Here is a 17,821-nt window from a genome sequence, read left to right as displayed (position 1 = left end):
TGTCAATGCGTTCGGAGCACCTGGACGGCACAGCATCATCCCATCTATGAGCTGGTTTCTCTTGCTGGTTGCATTAGTCTCTGAGTGTCTGTGTGTTTGTGGTTGTAGCACGGGCAGCAGCCACAAAAACAACAAGTGCGCGTACCTCTGAATATCGACTAATATATGATTCGCAAAGACGACAAAGAGCGAAATGACGATGGAATAAAGATAATTGATAACCCAAATCGTTGAACCTCAAATAACCACAGAATGTTCTTCTGGGTCACTCTGGGACTGGATATGGGCTCAGAGATATTTGTTACCGTGTTTCCTCGCCTCTCATGTCCGGCTATCGTTTTCCTGCATTCGCCGACAGCGGCTGATTACGAAGCGGAGGCTTGGACTGACGAACGCACGTTCCGCTCCGGAACTAGTGAATGCGCTGACCATTCGACCATGTAATCGATTCCTCTAATACGGATCGAGTCCAGACCTACTTGGACAGATCCATGATCCGGATAATTCCTCTTCGGGCGCTCCGGAGGCTAATCGCTCGATGGGTGGTTGAGCGACCTCAATCAAACCTGACCTCGGAACTAGACACACTCAAACATTCTCGGTGAATCGCTTATCCTAATTCCCAAGCTCCGAGCACAGACCGTTCGTGGCAGATCGGCGGCCCGCAGCCGTCGCGTCGATCGTTGTCAGCGAATTGATGTTGCACCGATCCAAAAAGCTCCGCAACCGCTCCCCCGGCGCCCTCAAATGAAGAGGACACCCATCCGGCACCGGTGCCGTCATCGCTGCCCATCGCCGCGCTATACCATGAGTCTCACAAGCTGAACTCCAAATCCAACTGCTTCGACTCTCCGTCATAGAGAAGATTGATCTCCCAATATTTATCAATATTTCAGCGGATCCGATTGGCAATCATTTTAATCGACTCCTCACATCGAAGCTCGGGACGTGTCCGTAGTATACGTACACAGTGGAATGACTCTAACGAAACGACTTTTGAACAGAGTTCGAGGCTAATTACCTCTACGAGCCGTATATTGCGTCCGGGGGCGAGTCACGTACCGAGTGCCGAGGCTCAGTTCTTCAAAAACGGTATCCACGTACGCCATCGAGGAGGACACCTCCGAGACCTCGCTGATTGTTCTACTAGGGGATTTTGTTAGCGTTCTGTGATCGTTACGTGTGGTGTTTCGAAGGCATCCAAGCTATCTTCGGCTATCTGGATTCTTGGAGTTGATTTAAGCGCTCCTCGTTCCGACCTTGTGTCTCGCTCGATAGGAATATGGTGTTATGGTTCCTCCTTTCATCCTTGTCGAGTGAACCCGTCGATACTATCCAACTCGATCCCGGAGGCCCACGATTTTCCTCCTGCTCTGTATTGAGGCCCACGATTTTCCTCCTGCTCTGGATTGAGGCTACGATAGAGCTTCCGGGAATGACGCCCGCGGAACTCCTCACTCAGCTCCCAGTTCGCCGAAATATGTACAAAGGATGAGCTTCTTTTTTTGATCTCGTCCTCATCGAAGTCCAGAGTGGAATCCGTACAGACTCGAATGATCGATGATGGCTATCGATCGGCCGCATCATTCAGGCGCCTGGCGGTATCGTGTTCATTACTCCATTTGGATTTTAAATGAGACCTAGCAGAGTTTCTATGGAGCGCGACCCTCACAACACTCAGAGTTACGAGCCTATTGAGCGGGATGATATCTATCGATCTCCGAATGGGGGAAACGCGTCTCGATTCATCGGTAATGAGTCGAAGCCAGTCGAATTCTAGGATACCGAGCACGCTTTCATTCGGAATTCCAAGCTTCACGGTTGAGGTCCTAATTTTACGTCGGTGTCTCGATACCATATCCTCGTCAACGGGGTGATGGCCTCGGTTTTGAAGTATTATTCCAATCCTGGATCCAGCCATGGAATCTGAAATGAGCTTCGATCGCTACACGCATCCTCCGTAACGTCAGCGAGCCCAAAGATCTGATGTCGGAATCATTTTCGGGGTCTCGTTGCCTAGAATGATTTTATACATCCATAGGCGTCTTCAGAAAAAAGTCTCCCGATGGAAACAAGATTTTATGTACATAAAAAGCAGGGACGATTCATTATCGCGTTCCTGTCGGTAAAAGATTCGCAAGCGTATACATTCAATGATTCTCTGTCTCGAACTTGTGAGAAAGTCTAATACTGAAAGACATAAGGATCCTTCTAGAGCATATCGGAAGGGAGTCCCCGCAGAGATTCCTGCTCTGTTGTCCTGGCTCATAGTTCACATCCTGAATCTTCTTTCGGGATTTTCCACGGAGTTCCTCGCTCTGCCTAATTTGTCCCGGCCTAGCTCAGCAGATTCGACTGTATGTGTTTGACCACCTTCGAAAGCAGAGCTGCCTGCCCCGAGTGTATCTTCGGGAAGAGATCTTCGGTCACCAGATGCCAGCCCAAAGACTTATCGAAAAAGCCCTGCAACGAGTGGACGGATTCTATTAGGCGATGTATTGGTTGGAGAGGAGAACCGAGCTATGCTCAGATTGTCTGAGTTCCAGCGTGAGGACTTTCGGCTCGCCGTGCCGAAGGCCGGGAGGCTGGGGGGTGGGCAGGAGACTGGCGCGTCAGCCCGGGCGGGTCGGCCCGCTCTGAAAGACAAGTTCTTCGCCCATCCCAGCCTCCTCGCCGCCGCGCTGCCGATCAGTGGGAAGCTTAATCACATTGCCAGCGTAAGAATGGCAAGCTGAAGGAGACTTAATATCATTTCAATTATTCGGATCGACCGGACACTTTCTCCTTTCAGTCTCTCCAATCTCCCCATCGGTGACGAATAGGATTTCGTCGTCGAGCGTCAACGCCATTGAGGAAGAGTCTCTCTCGACTCAATTACCTAATCTTTTCAATCCGCTTCCATCCGATCCCGCGATTCGGAGAACGATGAGATACCCACAGGCAGACACCTCTCCCCCGTCATTGGGGCAGAGACAAGAGTCGGGCGACTGCATGCTCTCATACATCGTTCGACGATTCATATGACGTCCGACGTAAAGCCTAGTGAATCCTGGGCCCAGGAAAACTTGTTTCTAATAATTGCTCTGGCCTCGCTCGCCGAGTTCGCGTCTTATCGCTCACAGCCGGTCTCGGGCCCTTAATAAAGCGAGCTCATACTTTTTCGCTTATTGGAAGGGACCCATTGATATTCGCGCAGTCACGCTGAGGCAGCTGTTAGAACTCTTCACTTAGCTCCCAAGCATGCCCTACCCCATGAATACGACCCGGCCCGTCTGAACTCACATGGAGATTTTCGTTAGCTTCCGGTGTATAATGCACACTCCAAAGTTCGACCTCTTTCCAGCAGTTATCGGTGTTGTGCGGATCGTCCATGTAGCCGCGGTCGACGATTTCAGCGCGAACTCGCTCCTCTATCGGTGTCGGCGCTGTTTCTGAGGTCGGAGTCGCTGCCGCGCTGGAGCTCGTTTTGACGAGACTCTGGAAGAACTAGAAAAACAAAGATCAGCATGTATTGTACAATGATTGCGGGCCGAAAATTGAGATTGACCCTTCTCGATCCACCCTGTTCCGTACTCACTTTTTTTATCTCTCCGCTGTGCTTTGGATATTCAAGATTCGTTTCCCCGGTACTACGGAAGAACTTCTCCAAGGAAGCGTAGAGATCTTCGCCAGGAACGAAATCACCCGGAAGTGAATAGTGTCCGCCGCGGGTCGCTCTCATCAGGACAACCTCGAGTCCTTTGCCACCGACCAGATGCACTCGCGAAGTCTGCCAACGCGAAATGACGAACAGAACAAAATGGTTCGGACCCCAACGACAGAGTCCACCTTTTCCTCGTAGACCTGTTCGACCGTACGGATTCTTGGGGACGCCTTCGGGCTCGAGAAGATACACGACAGTCTGACTGTGTTCGAGGATCCAAGACTTTCGATCGGTCGTGACTCCGGCAGGACTGACGGATACTCCATTCCACTGATATTTCGGCCGTTGTTGATCCTCGGAATTCAATCTGTTCGGATACGAATGTGCTAAGGTAATCAGGGAATGATTGAGCAATGATTTTCGAGTCTCGTAAGGAGAGCTGCGGAGAAAAAGAAATGCGACGGAAAGCAGAAAATACGGACTCATTCCGGTAAGACTTCACGATGATACTCACTGGAGCACGTCCTCGTCGATAAATGGCTGGAGCTCGCTCGAGAAGCAATTACAGGGTTTAGTGAAAACGATAGGATCGTAATCAAGCCACATGACCTCCCAGGGAACGTATTTATCGGGCACAGGAAAGCGGAGCACTTTAGTGGCAGGATACGGTGAGCTTTTCGATAGGAAGTGAGCCTGACGTACGATGTCCTGAGTTCCAGGACCGCCGGCTCCATCAACCACGGTTTGAGCTTCCGCCGAATGTTTCACTTCGGCCAAGTAGTTACGCGACTGGCGAACTAAACGATGAAGCTCCCTCATTTCTGCGCGTAGGTTCTTCAGTACCTGTCTGTTGCTATCGATCTCGTCGAGAACTTTCTGCATCCGTTCCATTTCGTCTTTCTTCTTCTTCTCGTCCTGTTCCTCCTCCTCGCGAGCCGTCCAGAAATCCTGAGAGATCTGACGCCAATACTCGAAGTCGCTGTCTTTTGCCGTTGCACCGGCCGGAACGACAGGGAGCGGAAGCATGCCGAGGCTCGGGTCGTGTTTCCGGCAACAGCACCAATTTTTTAGCGCACGAAAGAGTCTTCCCAGCGTCAAGTTCAGGATGGCGAATCCGTAAGAAATCAGATTCAGGGGAGGTGGCAGACAAAGGCGGTTTTTAAAATCCATAACGAGTTGGTATCGTTGAAATTTCCAGATGTTGTCGGACGCCGCTTCAATGCGTCGAGCGGTGTTGCTGGAAAGCGAACCGAGTTGGAGTGAGCTGACCAGGGTGCAGGAGTCGGCAAGACCCTCACGGCCGATGGATTTGGCAGGTCCTCCAGATACCCGACGCCTCCCAATCCGAATTCTCAAGAAATCCCCCGCATGGGAGCACGTTGTCTACTCTCAAGCACGTGTATCGCCAAATCATAAGATCTCGAGCCAAGGTTTCAATCTTCCGTCAGCCTCCCTGTATCTCACCTGAATAATGCATAGAGCAAGGTCATCAGTATAATTTTCAGAAGAATCAGGTATTGGATGCTGAATGTATAGGTCCAGAATCCTTTCAGAGGGCAGAGGTGGTTGCTATCTGTGACATTATCTGCAATCAGTTAGATGCTTCCCCGTTACACGAAACATCCATGCAAGCATCGCATGACGGGCACGTCTTAGCAGGCATATTATTCGAACAAAGTGGGAACGTTAGGGTCAGAAGAGAAGAGACTATCCGTCGCCGAGTGGTTCGAGCAGTTACACATGAGTACACAGCCACCATTCGCAAAATATCCCTGAGCATACAGTGAACTAACATGGCCCGGCTGCGAGACAGGCGTCTTTTCCTTCTTTGTCAAGTTTTGCGCATGTTGGCGATTTGAAATCGCCCAGCTCGGTCACCGGCGTCAGAAACAGAGAAAACACGGCTCTGTAGATCGTCATTCGAGCGAGGTTCCAGTTCCAGGGGTGGTCGGGGTACATCGTGGCTTGCACGGCTATTCCCCCGCTTATCATCACAAGGAGTGCCATTCGCATGAAGTTTATGAAATCTTGCGACACCTGAGGGAAGTGAATCACGTGAGCGAAGCATGATGATCGAACTCCTGTGATTCCGTTTTCAGCGAGGGTCAAAATGGAAATGAGGGACCCAACTTACCATGTATTTGATTCTGTACAGTAGAGGGCCTAACGTAGGCGAGATTGGTAGATATATCACTATTTGCCGATAATATGAATACAGCAAGCCGATGCATTGGAGGACTTTCGCTCCGTATGGACTCAATGGATAGGTTTTCTTCAAAACGCGACTCCACCCGTAGAAACCCACAAGAGCGAACATGAAGAGAATCTCGAAGCAGCGAAGCGCTAGAGGAATCCTGGTGTATTGCTGGAATGTTGGGGGACCATAAAAAAAAGTCCGTCGGAGGTGTCGCAATGATCTTCTTTCTGAAGTCAATCCTCCCCTTATCGTCGCATCCCGGGAATGATTCTAAATGCAGGTGATCTCGACAAGAACATAGCTCTGTATTCCGAGGAGAGACCCACTGGGAACTCACCCGGTATAAAACGTATGACCTTCGACAGGACTCGATGGCGATGAGGAAAGTCCATACGCACACCACCAGATCCAGAGGTTGATAGCCACACGAAGGTAACAGCACGGCAATCGAAAACAACATCAGATAAATTATGTAGAAAATCTGGAAGGGATTTAAAGGATTTGACCAACTTCAGAGACGTTCATTATTATCGGTGTTTCACACCTCCAAATGAGCTACCTGATCGGCGGCGATTCAAGTGAATTATCCATAGCAAAAATCTCAGCGTACCTGGAACGTCCAGAACTTGGTAATCGGAGCACTCCACATGAGATAGATCATCGTCCAGATCGGCGGGAACGAGTCGGTCTCCCTGTCTTTCTGTCTCTGTTTCCGGAAGAGTGACATCGCTCGGGCTTTCGTTTGGTGCATTTGTGCTGAGTTTTCTTTGATTGAAGGCGCGTCGTCGACGAACTCTATCGCGTCATCATCTTCGTCTGCGGCAGGAAATTCTCAGATATTCACAAATTCCTACTTGACGACACGCAATGATTCGCGAATAAGTCAAGGCCGTTGAGCGGGGGGATTCCCGATTGCATCCTGCTCGAACTGACCTGGTTCTGGTTTGTATTCCATTTGATGGGGATCGTCTTTGAAGCGAATGAACACGTACATCGGGAGGATCAGGAAAGCGCACATTTGGATCTTCGCCGACTGCGGCAAGGTGATTAAACCCCAGGACAGGTCGCGTACCGTTATCCGTCCCATGAATAGGTTTGTTATCCATTTTTGACAACAGGGGTGTGCCAAGAACATCATGTTCTTGCCTTGGGCCGCAAGTTCTACAGCTGTCTTCTCGCCCCAATCGGGGCTTACCTCCGAGAGAATATCGTAGGCCCTACAGCCAGCGTCGACCTCCCAAGAGAGATCCAGGACTCCGGTTGCAATTTCCGAGAACTCCTTCGCCGAATCCTCGAGTTCTGCTCGAGTGGCAGCGTCTCTTGCGTAATCCGCGAGACGAGCATAGGCCGTTGAAATGATCAAGGCCAAATGGATAGGTTGGTCGGAGTGTTTCCACAAAATTTTAGTGAGTTTTCTGAAAATGGGCTCGTGTCATGTTTCCGCTATTAAGAGCTTCTTCATAGGAGGGGGGGGGGACATATCCCGGAAGCTCCCCGATGAACATCATCGATCTATCGATGGTTCGCTCACTCACCTTCGATGAGTAAATATCGCCCAGAGGGCAAGGATCACGAGAGCCCTTCTCTCTGCCTGAGTTTCGTCGCCCGTACACATACCAGCGGCTGCCATTGAAAGTTGTTCTCCATTCACGTACTCCGGTAAGCCGGTACAGAACTCTATCAACCAGTTGAGATCGTATTCTAAGAAGTCGTCCGAGACCCGGTAGGACTGGAATAGAAGGCGGCAACGGGTTTATAGAACTCTCCATATCGAAAGTGCGGCGACCGGAACACGACACCCCCCTCCCGCACCCAAAAGGCTCTTCGAGATTTAGGGTTCCTGTGCTCCTTCGAGGGAGTCTCTCGTCTCATCGGAGGTACGGGAGGGTACGGGAGGGTACGGGAGCATATTTCCCGCCTCGAGGGACGCTACTCATCTAATTCGATGGCGATTCCCTCAACTCACCGTGTTGCCCAGCGCACCCATCCAACAGACAAGGAAGAAAAAGTCCTCACATAAGACTTTTTGGTAAATGAGTCTCAGTCTCCCCTTCGACATGAACTTGCTCAGTTGGAACTGTCGCCGCAGGAAAATGTCGACGAACTCTTCGCGGTCTTCCCTCAGGAGCGCCTCCATGAAGATTCCAGAGTCGATTTGGAATTTGTTGGCAGAGTCTTTCTGGAATACTTCTTCCAGTGCAACCTTCGGACTGTTCCAGTCGATCGTGAGTTGCAAGTCTTTCTTGAGCTGCGAGTACCACATAGTTTGTTCGGAACGTTGAGCTGAAAGAAAATTATTCAGTCATCCTAGGGCTCCGAGTCCCTGCGGTTGCCGAAGGAGCCATGATATCTACGGAACACTCAGCGAGTTCTCCGGGCTCGTTAACCCCATAGGGCCGACGCCGATGCCCACTCACATTTGAATAAAGCTTTCAATAAAACTTGATCAAGTTTTTCTAGGTCGCACGATTGGTTCCGAGTATAGACAATGGTGAGATGTGCGCCTTGTTGCCTATGGCAGGCCAATCGTACGATTTCAAGCACTCGATCTCTATAGGCGTTTCTGGCTTGCATCTGCTCGGCGTACATTTGCTGCTGGGTGCAAATCATAGCGGATAGTTCGGGTTTAACGAACTCCTCTATGAACTCTGCATCCCACACGTTGACACCTCTGGAAGGGTCAAGGTGACAATTTAGGCAGCACCGTGGCACCGCATTCACACAGAAGATGGGACGAACCTCGGTTCTCCTGGAATAATTATATTAGGTACGTGTATGATAAAGCGAAAACGGATTCCATGATCGAACCTTCTCTGAACTTCATCGTAAACGAATGCGATGAGATCAGCGAGCCCGCCAGTTCCTTGGAAGACTAGAATGGGAAGTTCCTTCTGAAGACGGTCGAACACGAATTTAGCACTATTCGTGTCGCCCTGGACGAGAATAGCCATGAGCGGCAGTTGCATGGTAATTGCTGACGGTTGTCTCTTCGCCTTCGCGTGACCGTTCGAATCGATGTCGTCTTTGGCATTTTTCCTAGAGCCGAGTGCAGCGAGAACCCTGCGAGAAACGAGAGCTCGAGTTCAGGTGTTCAAATTTGTGCTTCGCGGGTAACGCATCCTAGGAAATCCTGAAGCTCGACACGCAGCTCGACACGCAACTCGATGCGGAGCTGATGACTCACCTCTCGAAGCGCAGCGTGTATTGATTGATACCGGTTCTATGTATTGTGTCGTCACGCACGATTATGTAGTGTGTGTGGTCGGGGTTGAGCTCGAATCTCTGCTCTTCGGGCTTGTTTGCTTCTATCTGAATATTGACGTCGGCCGAGTCCGAATTGGCGAATCGTTCCCAACCGAGTAAAAGGTCTTCTCGACACAAGCCGACCTGGAAACCATCGATCCCGCTTATAGTTGAAATCATCCGTCGGACGCTTCGTCGCTTGGAAGCATTCGTCATTGGAGAGTTCCACCTCCGCGCTCGGTCGGCAATACATCGGTACACATGTATCGACCGCCGAATTCGTGAGTCGAGGCGCTGCTCGACGTTTACTCGCCCTGATGGCTCGTACAAAGGGAGCTATTCCCCAATCCACCATCAGCTTGAATCGTGTGAGATCACGAAGAGAAGGCTCGAGGAGGGAAAAAAATGCGGCATATGGGAGCAGATCGTGGTTGAGCCAAGAGATCTCGATTTCCTGAGATACATCAGAATCCTCCGGTCCGGAAAAACTGAGATCATGTTGCTACACCTTATCGAAGGAGGCGTCGATGATTCAATACTGACCAGGGTCAAGGGAGGTTTATTCTGTTTCTTCCTCGCGGGGTGCTTGTGACATTTCTTCGCGCGGCGTCTACTGAGCTCTTCAGCTACGGCATCCCCGATTTCTTTGGCGATTCCTGTGTTGAGTCCATTGGTGAATATCCACATGTGGGTCGTATTCGCGGCTCTGATGATGCCTTTCTTGAATGCGTCGAGTTTACGCGGGTGGTTCCATTCTGTCATCGGGCCTACGTCCGACACCAATAATAGAGCGATGCGCGGTACTGCAAATCGAACGGAATATGAAGTGACATTCGATGGGGGAGGAAGGAGATTCTCACGGAGCACCGATGTATTCCCTTCACAAAGGTTCCAGGCATAGATTGAAGTTCGGATATCACTTCAGCAGAATCAATACATATAGCGGGAGCGCGAGGACCGGGATCAATGTGCGAGCTCTCCTCATGATTTTCCCGAAGGAACAGTGCCCAGGGTACTCGCTGCGACAGGGCCAACACCTCGCGCTTAATCCTCGAGCCTCGTGCGGCAATGACAGATTTCGAGGTCGCTGACCTGAGGGCGTGACCACTGAGTTCGCTGAAGGTCAAAAAACTCGGTGCTTCGAGACTGCTCTAATCAAGGTCGGTGTGCGTGACGGTGGGAGCTCCTGCATCCCTTACGCTGAGGTCCCCAGGGACAACAGCAGCGATACAGAAAATCACACAGGCGCAACGCCGAATTCCGGCGCTCTCTCATTCGCGCGTCGAGTAGTTATACTCGGAATCGTACCTAGTGAGCTCCTTTTGATGACGAGTGAGCAAGACTTCCATCGGACACCCGATCCATTACTCACCTATGAACTTCCATTCGGAGTGCATAACAGTGAGCACATCGTCCGCGTTTATGTCGTGCCGGACCACAATGAAAGGTCGGCATTCCGTCTCGAAGGCAAACAATTTGTAGAAATGAGCGTTCGCCCGGTTGATGAAATATCGTGACGATAGATCCACCGACAGCTCCGGCGCCGGTGGAACGGCGGATAGTGCGACCATCGGGACATCTTCGGACTGCAACAGTGTATAGATTATAAGCCGCAGGCTCACTAACGATCACTTAAAATGAACGAAAACATGGTTCAGAGTGCTGTAGAATCTACATCAACTGATTCAGGTAAGTTCAACATTCTCGAAGCAAACATCGACGCTGTTCGCACTTGACCGCAGGATCATGGTAAAGAATCATTGCGGGATTTACGACCGCTTCCGGGGAAAACCTATAGATTCTTTCCCCGTGTCGAATTTTGACTGATATTGAATTTGAATCGACCAGGCTGCTGTCCCTAATCCGGAGCCTGCGGCCGGGTCCTAAATCCTCGACGAAGCATCATAGTCCGTGGGAATCGTTTCAGGGGCGTTCCCGACTCATCAAGCTTAGGGGGATGCGGAACTCCTTCTGACTCAGTTCGGGGGCGAGACAGGCGAATTGGGATATCGAAACCCACACTAAGCCAACCGGACTTCCGGCTCGGAGATTTTATCGTCTGACTCCTTAGTTTTTCACAGAGGCTCTCCTCGGATTCACAAGCGGCTTCTCCGCGGTGCTTTCTTTTCCCCTACAGGGGGACGCTCGAGCCTGCATGCGTCCACGATCGGCTTCCCAAAAACTGCGGATCCCTAGCATTTGAGCGGTGCTACCGTTAGAGGTTCGAAAGATCGAGTTTCAAAAAAGGTCAGAGGAATAGAACAGATTTGGCGGAGGCAGGTTCAACTCTCGTGATCATTCAAACTCGAATGTCTCATCGCCGAGAGCGATCATCTCCAACGAAGTTGCCGAGAGGGACCGAGACTGTGGAACGGTGCCAGAACGGCTCGGGAGAGCGATTCGAAGCGAAGAAAGCAGTGACGATTCGCAGTTTTTTCGCGTGGGGTGCATTCGAAGCGCCTACCGAGTGTTCTCCGTGGGCTGTGCATCAAGTGTTTGCGAGAGTGGTGTGGAACTCGAGAAGCTCGGATCTTAATTTACCAGTAGCGGAGATATCTGAGAATGTTTTGTCTTCTCCACGGGTTTCTTCTTCCTCTGCCTGATCATCTTTCGGCTCACACCATTTCCTCTCCCAGAGACCGGAAAGAGCAACGTCACATGGAAAACTGTTCCGCGATCGACATCGAAGTGAGTGTCACAGCGGAGACTTTCGGCATGGTTTCCGATGGAACACCGCAAGAATCCACTTCACGAGTTCTCAGCTAGTGACAGAACGCCGTGATGGACTGCGGCGTCGAGAGGCTGTCCAGCGACTGAATAATAGACGGATATACTGACTGAGTGAGCGACGTAGACTCGGCATTAAGCGTGCCGACTGCGAGAGAAGGATTCAATGGAAAGGGCTCATATCCGACTGTGGTTTCAGTCAAAGACGAAGTTCTTACATCATTCTCTTCGTCGAGGGAGTCAACGACGTCTTGAGTCGAGAGCGGGTGGAAGCGGAACCTTGACAGGAAGCGACGTCCCGAACCTCTGGAACGGTTTCTCTGTCTGACGAACATTACGCAGGGTCAACACCGGTATGACGCGAGGGTCAACATAAGAAACTGGACTATCCAGACTTATTGAACAGCGCCGCACGTGCACATTTAGAACGTTTAGAGCCCAGTACGTGTTTGCTCCCGGAACGGCGAACGAACAGTTTTGCTTTCTGCCGCTTGCCTGCCTGTCGCCTGTCTGTATGTATGCTTGGTGGCTGCCGCCAATACCGTCAGAGGGGCACCCGCCAATATGAGAGCACTTCCAAAACAATTCATAGAGGGCGCAGTCGGCTTCGTTCACCATCGGCTCGTCGTTTCGCCCGTCGGCCCTCGTCGGTGCTTAACTCAAGAGCAGACCGCTGAGCTTTTTGGAAAGGATTGCTCCGAACAGCTGAGAACCGACCAGAGCAGTCATGGGTCCACAAACCCTATGAAGATGTATCTCTTCGAGCCCGTCGGGTCATAGATTTCCTAGCTAATTGAGACTGTGAAAGCTTTGCGACAGTTTCCGCTTCCTGTGTCGGGAGGGGCCGAGTGAACTCCGATGAGTGAAGACATCTCCCTTCTCACGCAGTCCCTGTGGTCGGCGACTAACAGGTGTCAGATCCGCGGCGTGACGAAAATTCAGAAACCATTTTGCGGGAGAGCGCAAAACAATTGGAGACGATTTCTCGCTCCTGTCCCCCGAGCGCTTGACGAAAAGCTGATGTTCTCGAAAATCCTGTGCTCCTACGATTGCTTTCAGAAGTTACTTGGCTCAGGGGAATTCACTTACGAGTTCATCTTCCTCGTCGATTTTCCTCGACCTTCGTTTCCTAGTGCGTGGACTGATTCTCCCTAAATCTGCTGTATCAACGCTCCTCTGCGTGGAGAACGCTGGACGATCCCTAGAGAGGATATATATATTAGTTTCAGTGACAATGAGTTCCAGGTCGCAATGACCGGAGAATTTCCAGTCGATCGAATTCGTAACCCGCCCCCGATTTCGACAATGGCAGCCTCGATTGGGAATCTTGACACAAGCGCTAAGGAGTTTTCAGATATTCTTTCGCGGAGTCTGACCCGAGAGCTTCCCCTGTCCGGTCTCAATCGAGACAAGAATGCTTCAGCTTGCGCGTGATAATGAGAGCGGAATACTTACCGTGACGTCAGTCGTCGGTAGAGCTTCGAAGTGCTCTTCATCCTGTAGTAGGAGGGCCGGGACCACGTGGGAGCTGAAAAATTGAAGTGCGCTCACTCAGTCCACCATATACGCCGAATTCTCCAGGGATGGGCTATCAGCGGACCACCGTAATCTCGAAGGGGGATTTAGTCCCGAACTTCACACATCTTCAGACCGTACACATGACTCGGATGATATTCTCATGGTCGCGAGCTTCCTCGGCAGCTTCCACTGCGCGCTTTGAATGGTAGTATGACATGGCCGAATGCAAGAAGGCTCCGAGACACAGACTGTCGTTCCTCGTAATAAGGCTACCATGATCACGTCTTTTACAACCCCGCTTTGGAGCATTGCTCTCGCTACTTTTCCCGGTGGACACTTCCGCCGGCCAGTTTGCGTACAACAAGCATAAGTACATGTTGTGCTCTAGCCTCCTCAGGGTAGAACAACACTGAAAGCATTATGCGGCGCGCATGGGGAGGTGAATTCGAACTCGAGCCTTCTGCTTTCTCGCACCAATGATCCTGACTCTCCTCTTCTTTTTCCCGGGGCCGGAGCTCGATGGAGGAATTATAACCTGTATCCAGCTAGAGGCGTGTCATCTGCGTCAGCGCTATGATTTCGAGAAAACACCCTCTTCACCCGAGGCTGTAGGCAGCGGAGCGAGGCGCGTAGAATGCCGTATAAATAGGTAGTGAAGGATGCTTGACAAGGTCCCTCGTCGCGCGAAATTTAAGGAGTCGATATGCCTTGGCACGAGTCCTTTCATTGCAGAATGAGCGTGTTTCACAAGCGCTCAAGATTTCGTCTCGACGGAAGGCCCTAGTGGACTTTTTACTCACGATTGTAAGTGCAGCCCTTGTGAACATCTGAAAGATTCCACATGTCCATTTCGGATGGATTAGATGCTGGCCGCCCTCTCGCGTATCAATTAGCATGGAGTCGAACGTTGGGATCCAATCGCATAATTCCGCACAACGCCAGCAGTCGATAGTTCACGGGAGGGACGCCATCTCGATGAATTTCCACTGTTCACCACCCTATAGCGTACGCTTCGGGCGAATTCAGGAAGAACTGAATGCCGATTCACGCGCAGCGCTTTTCTCACGGGTCCGGCGAGCACACCGTGCTCTCTAGTAGGTAATACTAACAAGGGTGCGGTAGCTGATTTCCTCCCATTGGAAAGTGGTGTGAATTGTCGGGTCAGTTTATATCGGAATTGTTGGAAGCCATGGCCCTACGTATTCTACGAACGAATAGTCGCGCGACCGAAGGTACTATCGAGTTTCCACGCCGCATTCCGAAAGCCTTCTATGAGGCACGCCGAGAAGCGCCGGTGTTCCGCTACTCCGGCGTGGAGTACGTGTTGCTCCGATTCTCGTGAGATTTTTTGATTCTGTCACCCGATGACTGATGATGACCGCCTTCCAGGGGAACATCGAAGGTCACGAGGCGAAATCAATCGGAAAATTCGAGCCAGAAAATTCGGTATATCTTCGACATGATTTTCGCGCGGAGTTCTTCGCAGTTTAGCCGCGTCCGCGGGTCCGGGACGTGATCGCAGACTCGATCAGTCTTGGAGTGAACTCTGCGGAAGCTTCCCATTTATCCATATTTAAGAGCTCTCCGACCATCCGCGCCTGAGCCGGTAGACAGCCGAGATGGCACAGCAGTGATTGGGATGACATTCGGAGGAGGCTCGGGATTGCTTTGGGCCAGGCGGCCTTTTCTCGGAGCACAGGGCCCCAAATCTACATCAGCACATCGATGTTCGACTGCTGTGCGAATCATGTTTCGCGACGTGAACGACCGGAAAGCCGTCGCAGGAGCTCACAGGTGAATCCAGATCCTCGTTCCGCCCGAGTGAATGTCTAGTTCAAGTTTTCACTCGCTTATGCACAAGTGTGAGCTCGGCACACCTTTGATAGGCTCAGAGCTGTCGGGCGCTGCCTCGATTTATTCCGGATCATGGCGAGTATCGAGCACGGACTGGGGAGCTGGCTCTCGTCCCGGCTGAACATTCCGTGCATAAGACTCCGTCGTGGGCCCTTCCCCCTTCCGAAGGGCTTTCCTCCCAACTCCCGGGCGCACTACCCAGGGGTACGCAATCTATGGATCTTAACCAAAAGGACGGAATACGTCCGGGCCATTTCTTCCCCGAAGGGCGCGATTTTCGAGAGTCGCACTCGAAAAACCAGCGAGCTCTCCACGAAAGTAGCGAGTCCTCGTGATGTGCCCCGGGCGGCGATTTGGTCAAGTTACGCCCCTGCTTCAAATTTTCGCAGAAATCCAAGGAATCGGTGACGGCTCCATGGAGCAGGTGCTCATCAGAAATCCGATTCGCAACGTTTCACTGACGAATTTCCCCTGCTTAGTAGCGGTGGATGGAAATCAAGGTAAGGATTCTCGCTACCATTCGTTGCGAATCCAGGTCAGCGTTGAGTCTTTTTTTTGTGGGACTTTCAAACTCACTCTTCGGGGACTCGACAGACCGGCAGAAAATAAAAACAGAAGTCGGAATAGAGTAGAGAATGAGACTCTCATTCCTCGAATCGTTATGTTCTGGGCTCCACACCCGCACTGAGGACGGTCATTCTTCGAGATGAGGAATGAGTCCGTCTTCCTGGTTCATTCTGACAAACCTATGCTTCCATGTCGTGCTACAGCTCAGAGCAATGGCAGCGGACAAAACGCCTCGAACGAGCCAACAATTGAGCGGCTCCCGTCAACTTCGCATGAAGTTAGGCAAGTGCATCATCGGATCGTTCCTTCTCTTCTCTCGTTTCTAGATGTCCTCGATCCTCAGGGCAGCATAGGAATTTCCTCCACAGAAAATTCTCCATCATTAATCGATTGTTCTCGAGTCTTGTCCAGAAGCCAATATTCGAGGCTCGATCGCCGAGAAAGGCGAGCATCGGTCTAGGCTTCTTTCTGTTCGTGGTTTCTCATCTGTTGCTTCCGAGAATCAGTCATACTTCACAGGGTTGTCAACACGCTCGTGGCGAGGGATCCAAAGACTGCACCGCGCCGCCCACGGTGAATCCAGAATACCAAAATCAGATTGGATTTCTCGCTTCAGCCGAACGATTGGAGGACTGAACTCTTCCCTCTGAGAGCTCGGGACTTCTGGTATCTGGGAGACACGCATCTGGTGAAAGTATCTTGTGCCAGCGTCCGGAGCCGATCTAATCGCGCCCTCGCTGTCGGTAGGGTCGTGCAACAGGTGGATCGACAATCGCAAGGTTCCGGCGGAATGACGGAGCTGAGAAGTCTACGCGGTCATGTTTCGCTGACATTCGTCAGAGAACTTTGACTGGAGTGAATATCCATAGATTAGTAATAAACTTCTGCAGATCGATGATCGTCGGCAAACGATTCGAGTATGCAATCGTATCATGCCTGGGGAACTCACTGCTTAGTCCGAGTCTCTCCCCGTGGTGAAACCTCTGGAGACATCCATCGTGTACCGAGCTTCACTTAGTTTCACATTCACGCTATTACCACACCCCGAGTTGGCTGTCGCACGCACAGCACAACTGCGTTCAAGTCGACTCACTGCACTGAAGCGGAAAGGGACACTTTCGGTCGGAGAGGGCCGAAGCATCGCGTTCGCTTTATTCTGCAGGTGAAGTTCGCGACGAAACCCTAGCTCGTTTCGGCAGATGAGATCATTCAGGATAATAGACTTGACGTCCCTTTCTGTCCCTTCCGTGAAGAGACTCTCTCCTTAATGGAGTGCATCGTGAGCGGTCGGATCCTCAATCTGCCGCCGCGCTCATCTTTTGATCTCAGGGCACCCGATGTAGTGCGACGGGCTCCTGGCAACGAGGCACCCTGATGAGGCCATCCTGCATAGTCTTAAACAAAGAGCTGTATGAATCAGCGGGATCACGAAGATGACTGAATCTTCCAGGGCAGCAGACGTCGCTCCCGATTTTCTCCACCGGAAACGTCAGTATTTATTACGATCACTAATAAAGGAGTCACTGATTGCTATCCAAACTGCTCAATGAACAATGTTGCACAATGGATGACAACCAGCGAAGAGCAACGGTCATGTAGCGATTTCCAACGCTGAGAGTCAGGACGATCTAGAAGAATCATTTCGCTTTCGGGGTTCTCTTGAACTTCTGTAGCGTGGCTAGGAACCGATTCCGGCCGTCGATGGGGGACGATCGGGATTCCCTCGGCTTATCCTCGGTCTTGCTCGAACTTTTGGGACCTCCCCCAAGGACGTCCCTCGCAGTCTCGCGCTCGACACCCGCGTCTCCGCTCTGAAGTGTATCCGATCGGGAGGAGGTTTCGTTCTCGGACGATTCAGGAGCTGCAGGCGCGGGAACCGAGCCCGCTCGTGGCTCTTGGGACTCTTCCTCCGTGTCGAACTTGAATCTGGCGAGCTTGGTCAAGCTCCGCCTACGCCAACCTTCTTGGGCTCTGTTTTTCTCCTCGATCTCTCCTCCTCCATGCGAGGCTCGTTTGACGGCCTCGATGCCGCTTCCCTCTTTTTCAAACGCTTTCACCGGCTCATTTTCATC

General features: G+C 51.4%; 1 protein-coding gene across 1 annotated transcript; it reads right to left on the bottom strand.

Annotated features, from left to right (window-relative positions):
• Positions 1-2,073: 2,073 nt before the first annotated feature.
• Positions 2,074-14,177, bottom strand: Trpm (transient receptor potential cation channel, subfamily M). The gene is made up of 20 exons (XM_018639769.2): positions 14,129-14,177; positions 13,266-13,338; positions 12,900-13,011; positions 10,456-10,669; positions 9,627-9,886; positions 9,025-9,227; positions 8,649-8,900; positions 8,258-8,511; positions 7,807-8,123; positions 7,376-7,569; positions 6,774-7,255; positions 6,451-6,656; positions 6,178-6,321; positions 5,778-6,008; positions 5,437-5,680; positions 5,108-5,228; positions 4,158-4,880; positions 3,578-4,010; positions 3,283-3,486; positions 2,074-2,463 (listed from the first exon to the last, which is right to left on the bottom strand). The coding sequence occupies exons 1-20, from the start codon at positions 14,175-14,177 to the stop codon at positions 2,338-2,340; spliced, it is 4,842 nt and encodes a 1,613-aa protein (XP_018495285.2). The 3' UTR covers positions 2,074-2,337.
• Positions 14,178-17,821: the final 3,644 nt, after the last annotated feature.

This window comes from Galendromus occidentalis, unplaced genomic scaffold, assembly GCF_000255335.2.
Source record: "Galendromus occidentalis unplaced genomic scaffold, Mocc_1.1 scf7180000077454, whole genome shotgun sequence".
Lineage (NCBI taxonomy): Eukaryota > Metazoa > Arthropoda > Arachnida > Mesostigmata > Phytoseiidae > Galendromus > Galendromus occidentalis.
The sequence above is the reverse complement of the archived record's forward strand: the minus strand, read 5'-3'. Positions and strand labels throughout refer to the sequence as shown.